This window comes from Tachypleus tridentatus, chromosome 7, assembly GCF_004210375.1.
Source record: "Tachypleus tridentatus isolate NWPU-2018 chromosome 7, ASM421037v1, whole genome shotgun sequence".
In the NCBI taxonomy this organism is placed as follows: Eukaryota; Metazoa; Arthropoda; class Merostomata; order Xiphosura; family Limulidae; genus Tachypleus; species Tachypleus tridentatus.
The window spans coordinates 88727849-88741047 of NC_134831.1; the positions used below are offsets into that span (position 1 = coordinate 88727849).

The 13199-nt window shown below is 35.9% G+C and overlaps 1 protein-coding gene across 4 annotated transcripts in view; it reads right to left on the reverse strand.

The window, feature by feature from the left end:
* Positions 1–2707: 2707 nt before the first annotated feature.
* Positions 2708–13199, reverse strand: part of LOC143256146 (terpene synthase-like) — a 51947-nt gene continuing 41455 nt past the window's right edge. For all 4 annotated transcript variants that reach the window (XM_076512944.1, XM_076512945.1, XM_076512946.1 and 1 more), the window contains 4 exons: positions 12822–12900; positions 5708–5810; positions 5357–5471; positions 2708–3302 (listed from right to left, as the gene is read on the reverse strand). In XM_076512944.1, coding sequence (XP_076369059.1) covers positions 3227–3302; positions 5357–5471; positions 5708–5810; positions 12822–12900 — 373 coding nt within the window. In that variant the 3' untranslated portion in view covers positions 2708–3226. The remainder of the gene's footprint in view (positions 3303–5356; positions 5472–5707; positions 5811–12821; positions 12901–13199) is intronic.

Consider the following 13199-nt stretch of genomic DNA (forward strand, 5'->3'; position numbering starts at 1 on the left):
GAATACAACTGTCATAACACACAGTGTAGCAAATATTTATGAACATGCTTGTTTTGATAATTATTTTATAACAAATGGATTGTTTTTTTTTCTTATCGAGATTTATTGCTAACAAGTTACAGACACCTACTGTAAAGAACCTGAACCACACATAAAAAAAACAACTGACATTGGCAAGCCTACCAGAATTATAGAGTGGTGAAAAAAACGTGAAAGACAGTAGAAATAGGCTAATATGTACATATAGCTGTAGTGGTGACAAAAATGTTATAGATTACAACTGCACTATGAAAAAATGTTGACTGACTTTTGATACGTGGATATAAAAGAGTGAGCGACTTGGACTTAATCAATGTAATTTGAAGAATAAAAAGAACTAGAGAAGCATATTGACAGGGAAGAGAAGCTCAAAATAGAATAAGAGCACAAACTGAGGTTGCTAAGCTCACCCAACAGAAAGATGAGGGCTCTTGACAATGGGTTTAGGATCAGCCAACCCAAACTGTCAAATCTGATGAATACAAAGATGACATGGATGCTTTCCTGGAGAGGTATGAAAGATCTTCCCAAATACAGAACTGATACAAAGGCAACTAGGTAGTCTTTCACAGCCCTGTTCTCATAGGAAAAGGCCCATAAGTGTATTTGGGCATGACATCAGAATGTCATGGACTATGACAAATTAAAACTGTTAAAATACGATGTATTTACTGAGTAAGATTTCTGCCAGGAGTTCAGAGAAGTCAAGACTGATATGGCCAAGTGTTAAGATACTTTTGAAGGACTGAACAATCTATTGAAATGTGACCAGTTCATTGATACATGCTTCACTGAAATGTCACTGTTTCTAAAAGAGTAAGCACTGGAGGATGATATTATCACACTGACATAACAATATACTGAAGTCCATTGAGTGAGTATAACTAAAAATAACTAGTTAAGTATAAATCAGAGTACTTGATCAGAAATGGCATACAACCAAAGGTGACAATAACTTTACAGACAAATGGGAGAAGAGATGCTGTATTTCTTATGAAATGGGGCACACTGCAAATTAGTGCAATTCTGTTACCAACAAGTAACTGCAGAAATCTCAATACAAAGATGAGGTTGGAAAGAAGCAACAAAAGAGTGACTGTCACCTTGGATACTGGTGCCAGAAGAAACAGAATAGAGACAACTTACCAGATTCACCATAATTAAACAGTGCATGATTGATGGTTAGCTCAAGTTAGCAAATGGATCAAAAGTGCTTGGAATATATGACAAACATTGAGAGGTTCCAACAAACCACAACATGTGCTGGACTTTGTTGGACACAAGGTGGACAACCAAAAGATAGCCATGGAAGAGGTGAAGCTAACCCACATACCTGATGCATCAGCTCTGATGAAGAAGCAGCAAATCAGATTCTCCTTGGGATTAGCAGACGATTATAGGAAGTTCATTCCAAACTACATTGAAGTTGCTGTACCATTGACTGACCTGATCAAGAAAGGCAAACTAATCAAATGTGGAAAAATCACAGCAGATGGTATTCCAGAAGGTGATAGACATGTCAGGATGTTTTCCAGTCTTTAGAATGCCAGAGTTTAACAAACCATTCATTGTTCTGGCCAATGCATTAGAATCAAAGCAGTACTTCTGCAAGAACATGTAGACCGACTGTTTCCCATAATGTACACAAGTTAAAACCCATTAACAAATTAAAAGAACTACTCTGTGATTAAATGAGAATGTATGGTCATCATATCTGCCATCTAGAAATTTCAGAACTACCTCTACAGGAATGAGTTAATCATCCAGATGGACTATCAACCCCTTGCATATATCCAGAGGTGCAAAATCAACTGCATCAATCATGAGGTGAATGTTGTACCTCCTGAACTACCAGTACTGCATTGAAGCCATCAGAGGAATGGTACCTGGTGGTGCAAACTGTACAAGTAGATTTTGTGCATGAACTGAAAATACTTTGTATATAGTATACAAAGTGTTTTACTTAGAGGTGTTATTGTTAGATATACACAACTGTTTAAGTTTAATGCAAGTATTATGAGTTTGATGGATTAAGTATAGCACTAGTGTTAAATTTATTTTTAGGAATGATGGTTTATTGTAAATTTATGTAACTGTGTATGAATCGTACGTCATGTAGTGCAACTGTTGTGAATTGGTGCTAATTAGTGTATTGCATGATTTTATTAGAACCACGTAAGTTTGTTGTTTTGACTGAGTCTCACTGCATAATAATATTTCACAGCATGTAGAATGTTCTAGATCTCTTTCACTCTACAAATACATATATAAAATGCAGTTCAAATAAGTAAGACAAAGTTAGTTAGATAAATATTTTGATGAAAAGAGACAATTATTTCATGCTTTGGATACATCTGTGACAATCAACACTGTAGGAAGAATAATATATGTTCTAAAATAACTGAACTGGCTTGTGTGGAATTTGATGAGAAAGGATCAATTACTTAAAGCTCCAGATACAACCGTGTAATAAACATTTGTATATACATTTGACTTATTTTATTTTGAAACAAATGGATTGTGTGCTGCTTATCATGTAAATTTATCACCAACAAATTACAGATACCTGCTATAAAGAATTCAGTCCATATATATAAAACCCTGAGATGAGGGACAAGGTTTGTGTAAGTACTGGATAATATGTGAATTTACTTCAGACTCAATACAGTTTAATATTCATCATGAATCTTTATTTAATATACATCTTGGAATGTCTGATGACAACTTTTACATAAAAACAAAGCACGATAGCTAAGTACTGTACACGTACAGATTACTGATACCACAGAAGTTGACATTAAATAAAAACTCAAAACAAGTTTGGTTTATTTGTTTGCATCATGCAGTTTCCAGTATTTAAAGTTTTACCTTTTGAACATTATTTGAAGGTATATTAGTTACTACATGAGGTGTAAATTATTTTTCAAATTCTTATGCAAATAAAAATATAGTAATTATTTGTAGAAAGTCACAGAAGTCTTATATCATCAATTTTATAATAAAACTGGTAAAGCTATTAAAATACCTTCCTTAGAAGTTTTCTCAGTACAATCAAAAGAATTAGAGATATAAAATAAATTATTTTCATTAAAATGACAAATATATGAAAATTGGCAAATACCAAACACATATGTTGAAATTCAAGTTACCACCAGACTTACATTTAACTTGAATCATTAATAAATTACTACCAAGTCTTTAATTCATCCAGCACTGCTATTAGATGAGGATTTCCTCCAAGTCTTCCAATTTCTACTCGTGCTCTAGAATTTGGAAATAGTTTAGTTGTTTATTACAAGGACAACTAAGGTAATAATACATTGTCATGTTAGGAAGAAGAAACAAAATTTATAAAATATTAAATATCCAAAAAATAGTGTGGTTATGAAAACTACTACTGTTAAGTATTTCACACTTATTTATTCACTTAATATGTAGGTTATTATAAACAGATGTTGATGATAATGTTGGTTACACTTATTGCATGAGCTAAACAAGTGGTACTAAAATCAGGCTTTCATTTTGTTCATAGTCAAATAATATATTAAATTATTTATCTTTTCTTCACATATATACTTTAGCAGAAACGTTTTCTTGTGTATACATAAAATATTTAATGATTTGAATACTGTAATATCCTTTTTTGACCAATATAAATTTTCTGATAGATAGTTTAGGCTTAGTGTTCAAACCGAGTTGAATGTGAAATGGGCAGTGACTGACTATTTACTACAACACTGCCATATTGCTTTAACATTTGACTCAATAGGAACAAGCACTCCAATAAAATCATACAGACAGATGAAGATATAGAAGAGGAAAGGGCATCACACCTTAACAAACTTCAGCAATACATCAATTAAATATGAAGTTATTAAGGCCAAGGAAAATAAACATGGTACTGGGAAGAAGATAAGTCAACAAGCAGCCACCTAGGACTCCTTAGGAGTATGGTGGATTAGAATGGAAAACAAAAAGTAAAAATAATAGAAAAGAGCAGAGAGTGAAATATGAAAGTAGGAAAACTTAAACCTATGAGAGATGAACAAAAGACCTGACTCCCAGGTCTGAAGAAAAGGCTCCACAGAGTAGGAGTTAGAGAAAGGTAGTATAGCAGGAAGGTACGTTTAGCTTCACGAGATAACCGACGACGGAGAATGAGGCATGTATGCATCAGTATAGTGGTATAGGTAACTGAATATGGATGTGCACATCTGGATAGGAGGTGAACCTAAAAGGAAGAAAGATGGAACAAAACAAAGTGAAGGAAAGAAATACACCTGACAAACCCAGTATCAAAATGAAGGTTTAGGTAGATTCGAGACAGCATGGAAAGAAGATTGGACAAAAGTAGATGGCAAGAAAAATTGTTTCCATTGTGAATAAGAAACACAGGCACAGGTGTTGCAGGTACAAAAGACTGCCAAGGCCACATGAAAGACTCCACCACCCACTGCACATCAGTCATCACTTCTCCCAAAACACAATGACAAACCTGAACAACACTACTGTAGTTTTTAGACATCAAGTTACTCAAATTGTACAGAAACTGAAAGTGTTCATAAGCAAAAATCCAATAACAGATACTTCACTAAAAAAATTTCTGTATCTGAGGAACTGATAAGGAAAAAAGGAAAAAGACATCTTGTTAGGAATGAGTGCTAAATCAAGAAGTGATGAGTGAACAATGAGAATATAGAAAGAGACAGTTGTGTTAGAAGGGTGTGTCTCATATTCCAACACAGAAAGACCATATGGAATTTAGGTAGAAGTCTCAAGGTAAGCAAAAAACTGTACATATAGAAGGCAGCACAAAATCAAGAAAAGCTAATATATAGGAGGAGGTAAGATACTGTATCAGAAGACCAACCATTTACAAGTTATAAATCTCCTATCTTCACTACCAAAAACCTAGAGCTTGTAAAGGAAAATATCTTTCAGAAAATAAACAAGCACTTCTAATGTACTGTTTACAAACTATTATAACTTGATTTATATCTAATGTACTGTTTACAAACTATTATAACTTGATTTATATCTAATGTACTGTTTACAAACTATTATAACTTGATTTATATCTAATGTACTGTTTACAAACTATTATAACTTGATTTATATCTAATCTACTGTTTACGAACTATTATGGTAACTTGATTTATGGCTAATCTACTGTTTACAAACTATTATGGTAACTTGATTTATGTCTAATTACTCTTTTACAAACCATTATGATAACTTGATTTGTCTAATTACTGTTTACAAACTATTGTGATAACTTATGTCTAATCTACTCTTTACAAACTATCATGATACTTACTCTTGATCAAGTTCTTCTAATGTTTTTCTCGTGTATTCAAAGGAACCAAGCTTTTCCATGAGATCCACTGAATACTTTTTAATTTCTACATCTTGAGTTCTTTGACGTATAATATCTAAAGGAAATCAAGGACAACCATCCAAACGTGATGTTTTAGTTTCATTTTGATGTGGTACTCACTGGAAGGTAATGACAGTATGGTAAACTGATACAATCACCTGTTAAAAGGTTAGCTAAAGCAAAAGAACTAGAAGTTAGAACAATTTTGAAAACCACACAATATAATCAAAATGGTTTTTTTAAAGAGAATGAGAAGTGAACATTTTGGTGGGTGGTACTTTTAAAGGATACTTATCATTTGAGGGTCTTCAGGATGGGAACGAATGGCATGAATTATTGGATATGAAAACTTTCCCTCTGTGAGATCTTCACAATAGCCTTTGTTATTAGTGTACTGGAAAAAAAAAGTAAGATATTCTGCATAGAGATATATGTTTACTTATAATATTTTGAAGAAACTGTTTCCAAGCGCTAGAAACTATGTTTACTTATAATCATAACATTTAAAAAAACTGTTTCCAAGTGCTACAACCTAATTTGTTTTCAAGAATATGTTAAGATAAGATATAAGGAACTTTTAGTAATTTTTTTCATGATGTACATTACTGAAAATCATTATAAAAATGGTGGTGGAAAACCAGTGTATAAAAATGACATTCATTCATTATGTGAAACTGCATTTTACCACAGTAAAATCACAAGCAAAGGAAGGGGGGGGATTGTCAAAGTTTGCATCATTCTGTTGTAGTAGCAGAAATGCTTGTAGATCTAGAGATTCCTCAGCTCTCAGAAAAAAAAACCATCTCTTGACAACCTATGCCTGACACTTCTTTCATCAATAATGCAACATCTGCAGCCACTGTCACTAGGTTGTTGAACAGCAGTACAATCATTAGCCTCCAAAGTCATAATATTAAATTGTGAATTCACAAATATTGGTTGAATACCAGTAACTGAGTGAGAAATAGAACCCACAATGGAATAAAGTGATCAAACATGATCATTTACCATAAAGAATACTGTGAAATGCAAATATCAGCAACTGAATATTTTCAAAGTGGAAAAGAAGACAAAAAATGTTCAAAATCAACCACTAGATCTTAGCACTGGTATGCCAAACTGAAAAATGCTGAACTGCACAGAAGTAATCTGCAACAAGAGGGTGTGTCACACTCCTATCAGTGGAGGAGTGTCACATGCTGATGTACACACTTAAATGCAGCTAAACCATATGGCATACATGAGGAACTAAGAGTTTCAGGGCTAGTAGCAATCAAACATGCACACAAGAGAATACTCAAATCTAGAACAGCTGTAAGAGTGAGAAGTGGTACAATGATTGCACTGTAGTATATTTTGAGGTAGATGTCACTACAGATCAAGATGTTATAACAGCTAGAATATAAAGAATACAGAGTTTGAAGAACATAAGTATACATGTTATCACAAGTGAGATACAAAGAATACAGTGTCAATAACATACGTAGTTGGTTGGTTTGGTGTTTTATGGAGCAAAGCAACTAGGCTATTTGCACCAAACATCCAGTAAAAAGTTAAACTTAAAATAAATTTAGTAAAATTCATAAAAGGAAATTTATTTCTACAGCAGTAAGAGAAAACTACAGTAATACAAGTTGTAAAGGACTTTCTGCAACGTAATTGTAATTATCATAACTTGCCAGGAAGACAAACAGGTAAGTACAAAAGTCCTTTCCAGTCCTGATTCCAAGATATTTGATGTTGTGGGCATTTTCAAAAAGTAATAAAAATTTTAAAAAACTTCTAGCAAAATTTTAATTATAACTCGCCAGGATGACTAATAGCATTAGTTGTCTGAAGTTGGCCTTTCCAGTACTGGTTTCAAGGTATTTGATGTTATGGCCATTTTCTAATTTCAAATCAAACTAGACGTACTTTGATTCTTAAAAGGAAATCACATTAAAAAAGGTCTAATGTATAAATTAAAAACTTAAATAGCATTAAAAAGATTAATGGCCTTTAAAGAACTAAAAACATTTCTAAGGTGGACAGTGTCACCATCACCAATAACACTGTCTAACATTATGAACAAACCTTGGGACAGAACATGTTTAAAATGGTGCTGTCGTTGAGAGTCATAATAATGGCAAGACAGTAAAATGTGGCTTATTGTGACCTGAGTGTTTCACAGACAACACAATGGTGCATCAGTCCCAGATAAAAGAAAACAATGATTTAAAAAAGTGTGACCAATACATAGTCAAGTTAGAACAACTTCCTCTTTCCGATCCTTATGGAAGCAAGACGGCCAAAGTCCAATGGAGGATTTTATTCGGAAAAGACTGTTTTCACGTTGCTCACTCCAAATCAACTGGAATGGAATTGAGCCTTTAATACAGGACCATAGTACAGGTATGGAACAGGCACAACAGTGATAGTGCTAGAGCAGACAGATTTAGCTGCAGTGTCTGTGAGCTCATTCCTGTGAATAACAATGTGGCCTGGTATCCAGAAAAACTGGATAGAAGTAGATGTTAAAGAGAAATGGGCCAGTTGGTATTGAATATCGGCAAGAACAGGGTGTGAACTAATGTGAAGCATTTCCAGGGCCAGTAAGGAACTAAGTGAGTCAGTATAAGTAGTGCAGTTTGAGTACTGCTTAGCTTCAATATGATCCAGGGCAAGTGAAATGGAGTACTGTTCAGCAGTGAATACAGAAGCTGTAGAGGAGATTTTGCATGCAACCACCAAACCACAACAAACCATGGAAGAGCCCAGACAAGTCAACTAATTTCGAACAATCTGTATAAATATGAATTGAAAGATGATTCAAAAGATGTTCAGCAAATAACAGACAGTATTTCCAATTGGGAGTATCTGCTTTTCTCAGATGACTTAAAGATAAGCCACATTTAGGGATTGTAATAAGCCATGGTGGAATGAGCTGACCAGTGGGTAGAGCAATATTATCCAAGGACAGACCCAATTCATCCAACTACACCTGGATACAAAGGCCAAAAGGAGTAATGGCAGATCGTCTGTTCTGAAAAAGTGTGGCCCACCGAGGAAGGAAAACACAACCCCAGGTGGGGTGCTTTGGTAAGGAATGAAGTTTCGAAGCATACGGTAAAGACAGTTGCAAGCAGTGGAGGTGCAAAGAAGGTTCATGAGACTATCTATAAGTTCTGAACTGGGGAAGTGCAGAAAGCCCCAGTGCAGAGCCAAAGTCCTTGATGATGAATGGGGTTCAGCATCTTTGGGTCTGGCAGAACCATAGACCAGTGATCCATAGTCGAGTTTCAATGGAATAAGAGCAGGATATATCTTTAGCATAGAACATTGTCCATTCCACAAGTTGTGGAAGAGAGGACATGGAGGATGTTCAGTGCTCTTATATATTTGACCTGTAGCTGTCTGATGTGTAGTATAAAGGTTTATACTACATGGTTTATGGTCAAAGAGAAGCCTCAAGAACTTTGTCTCAGGAACCACAGGCAGCATAACTTCACCGATGCAGAGTTCAGGATCAGGGTGAACACCCCGTTGGCAGCAAAAGTGCATGCAAATTATTTTAAAGAGAGAGAATTTAAAATCATTTGCTGTGGTTCACTTCAGTAAACAATTTAGGGCAGTCTGTAGCTGCTGCTCCACATAGCTCATGTTTGACAACCAACATGAGGTGTGAAAGCTGTCGAAATAGAGTCCGTTTGCAACAGTAAGAAGGAGTTCTTCAGTCATGGCATTAATCTTTATACTGAAAAGTGACACTCAAAACACAGCCCTCAGGGACTCCAAGTTCCTGTAGAAAGTGTTTGACACACATGAACTTGGAACCTCCTGTCCATTAAAGAGTTTTAATAAAAATGGGCAAATAGCCACGTAACCCATATATATATATGGAAGTCTTGCAAAATGCCATACTCCATGTTGTATCATAAGCCTTCTCAATGTCAAAGAATTTTGATACAAGATGTTATCATTTGAAAGGCTTCTCTGATTCACATTTCAAGTTGAATCAGCTGGTCCACGGTGGACAGCTGTCATTGAAACACACACTGAGTGGGCAAGAAGAGGTTGTTTGATTCGAGGAACCAAACAAGACAAGCATTAACCATTCTCTCTAAGGTCTTACAGAGACAGCTTGTCAAAGCAATTGGTCATTAGTTTGAAGGAATCTTGGGATCTTTCCCAGGCTTAGAGAAAGGAAGGACAATAACCTGGTGCCACGCATCAGGAAAAACATTCTCCTGCCAGATCCAGTTAAAAAACAATCAGAAGAATAGCAAGAGAAGCAGGAGATAGATGGTGCAGCATTTCATGGTGCATATCATTAGGTCTAACTGATGTACTTCCAAACCTATGAAGGGCCAGTTTGAGTTCCACCAGTGTAAATGGATGGTTATAGTCATAAAAACAATCACCTCGAAAAGAAAGAGGTGATCACTCTGCTCGAGTCTTGATGGCTAAGAAGGTGGAGGAAGAAGCAGAAATGCTAGATAACTGGCAAAAGCTTTCACCAAGAGTATTGGCGATGCTTTCTGGATATCAGCTACTTCATGGCCATCAGAGAGCAAGATCGAGAGGGGAACAGAATTATATTGCGCAGTTACCTTTCAAATCTTGTCCAATATGACTTTGGAAGTGGTGGTAGAAGATATGCTGGTTGTGAACTTCATCCAAGATTGCTTCTGGCTTTAACGTCTTACCCATCGAGCATGTGCACGGGCCTGCTGGAAAGTGATGCTGTGTGAGAGTGTGGGAGTATCTCAGGCCCATTTTTGAGCCTTCTGTGCCATGTGGCAGGCAGGATTCCACCACCAAGGAGGATATCGTGTAAAATGTGTCAAAGCTTTAGGAATACATAAAGCAGCTGCTTGTATAATACAGTCAGTTACTGCTGCCACAATGTCATCTACTGATGGCAGGATGAAGTTCTGTGAGAGCAGTGAAAGAAGGCCAGTTTGCTTCATCCAGCTTCCACTGTAGCACGTGGGTCGGGTGGCATCGACTACGGCCAGTTTCTCTCAAAATTATAGGAAAATGATCACTGCTTCCCAGATTATTGTTAACCCTCCATGAAAAATGGGAGAATAGCAAAGGGGAGCAAATTGAGAGATCAATAGCAGTAAAGGACTGACTAGGTGCATTGAAATAAGTAGAAGAACCAGTATTGAAAAGAGGAAGTTTGTGATCAGAGAGCATACGCTCTACAGAGCAACCCCTCCTATCAATATCAGCACTTCCCCAAAAGGGATGATGTTCATTAATGCCCCCCAGCATTAAAATGGGAGATGACAACTGTTCAATGAGAGCATCAAGGTCTGATTGGTCATATGTCTCTCCAGGAGAACGGTATAGAGAACAAACAGTGATCGTACGACCCAAGGAAACACGGATGGCTACGACTTCCAAGGGTGTGTCGAGTGGCAAAGACAGGGTGGGCACATGCTGATCAACCAATAGTGACATCCCTCCATGCACTCATCTATCACACAGCTTGTCATTTTTGTACAAAGAAAACCACAAAAAGGTGACTGTATCAGCAGGTTTCAGAAATGTTTCCTGTAAGGAAAGACATACAGGATGGTAGGAAGCAATCAGTGTTTTGATATCAACCAGATCAGACGTGAAGCTCGATAGTTCCATTGTATCAAGGTGGCCATTTTTACTTATGTGTAGGCAAATTGGATGGAGAACCCTTTGGTTTATGACCATATCTTTTTCCTTTGTTTCCTTATTCGAGGGAGGTCCATCGACCTCCATGTATTCTGCCATGGGTCAATTGGGCAGGTCTTTGCTGTAGGAAGAGGATTCCAGCAACTGAGGATGTGAACGAACGATCATTTAGCATTTTGGGGTAGAAGAAGAAGATGTATCCAAGGAAATGCCTGTACTCAGAACCAAAGGAAGTGGATCTTGGTATTTGCTGGAATGTGTGTTAGGGACAGAGATGACTGCTGAAGTTAATTCATCAACTTTTACTTTTTTAACCATGGAGGTCAAAAGGCTTTTCATTTGGTTTGAGAACAATTCTTTTAGAGGCACAGAGAGATTTGCCTGCGCTCCCACTGTAGTAGTGGAACGAAGTGCAGCAGCATATATCCAAGATGAAGTAGTGAACAGTAACTTTCGAGCCTCAGGATAAGTAATGTAAAGAATTATTTTCAAATACTGCACCTCTTTTTCTTCCAACCATTTGGGGCAAGAACAAAAGTAGGATGGGTGAGAGCCTTTGCAATTGATGTAATGAGGGTCCATTTCACACTCATCAAGCACATATCAAGGAACCATGACATGATGTCTTTGAGTGACTGGATTGTTGACACTGGAAACATCAGAGAGAGTTTGGAATGTATGGCCCTACCCTGGAAGTAAAATAATCTGCCTTGATGGTGGAGGTGGTGATATAAATATCAGAATGAGGATATTGGTCAGCATCATAATTCCATTTTTGCAAGTGGAGATGCACCTCGCTGTAGAAAGTTAAGAAACCAGAGAGAATCTCTGACTCAGGAATGTTTTTCAAATCCCTCTCAACAAAAACTCCTCATGATGAATTCAAAGTAGCATGAGGTGTAATGAGAAGTACACATGTTATCAGAGCTAGGATATAAAGAATACAGAGTTTCAACAGCTTAAGTACACATGTTATCAGAGCTAGGATATAAAGAATACAGAGTTTCAACAGCTTAAGTACACATGTTATCAGAGCTAGGATATAAAGAATACAGAGTTTCAACAGCTTAAGTACACATGTTATCAGAGCTAGGATATAAAGAATACAGAGTTTCAACAGCTTAAGTACACATGTTATCAGAGCTAGGATATAAAGAATACAGAGTTTCAACAGCTTAAGTACACATGTTATCAGAGCTAGGATATAAAGAATACAGAGTTTCAACAGCTTAAGTACACATGTTATCAGAGCTAAGTTATAAAGAATACAGAGTTTCAACAGCTTAAGTACACATGTTATCAGAGCTAGGATATAAAGAATACAGAGTTTCAACAGCTTAAGTACACATGTTATCAGAGCTAAGTTATAAAAAATACAGAGTTTCAATAATATAAGTATACATGTTGGGATATAAAGATTAGAGTTACAATAACATAAAGGAAAGCATGTGTTGTTACATACAATTTCAAAGTACAATAAAGAAATTCCAGAGTGCCTTCTAGAATAAAATTATATATCACAAAAAACAGTTGAGGTGTTTCATTAAGTCAGTTACTTTGCAAGCCTCCTTGCTGTATAGAACTAAATATTAATATTTTCACAGAACAATAACAACGTACCTACTGCATGTCTAATTCCCAAACTTACATCACTTTTTTCAAAGAAAACAGTAAAAACTATTTTAAGTGCTTGACACACATTTTTTACACTATTTGTTTCACACCCTAGGTAGAGTTTAGATGACCTTACTTCATCGGATCTCAAGTTGGCATAGTCGTCTCTAATTTGAAAGTACAGGCCCATGATTCCAATCAGCATGGTGAAATCACTTCAAATAGAAAAAAAACCAAAAAACTTTGGAGTATACTTCACCATTTAAAAACAATTGTTTCAATGTCAAACAATAAACATTACATGTCATTTGTATACAAATACAATAAGTATGTTTTTAACCAGTCAAGTAGAAAAATTGTGTTAAAATTAAAAATACTTTTCTTCATCTCAAAAGCCATTTACATAATTTTTAAATCTTCCTAAATCCATTTGAAACTTGTTTTTTCCAGTAAAACTGAATATTGTATCTGTTATTTTCTATACACTAACTATACACGTTCGGTCACTTCAACC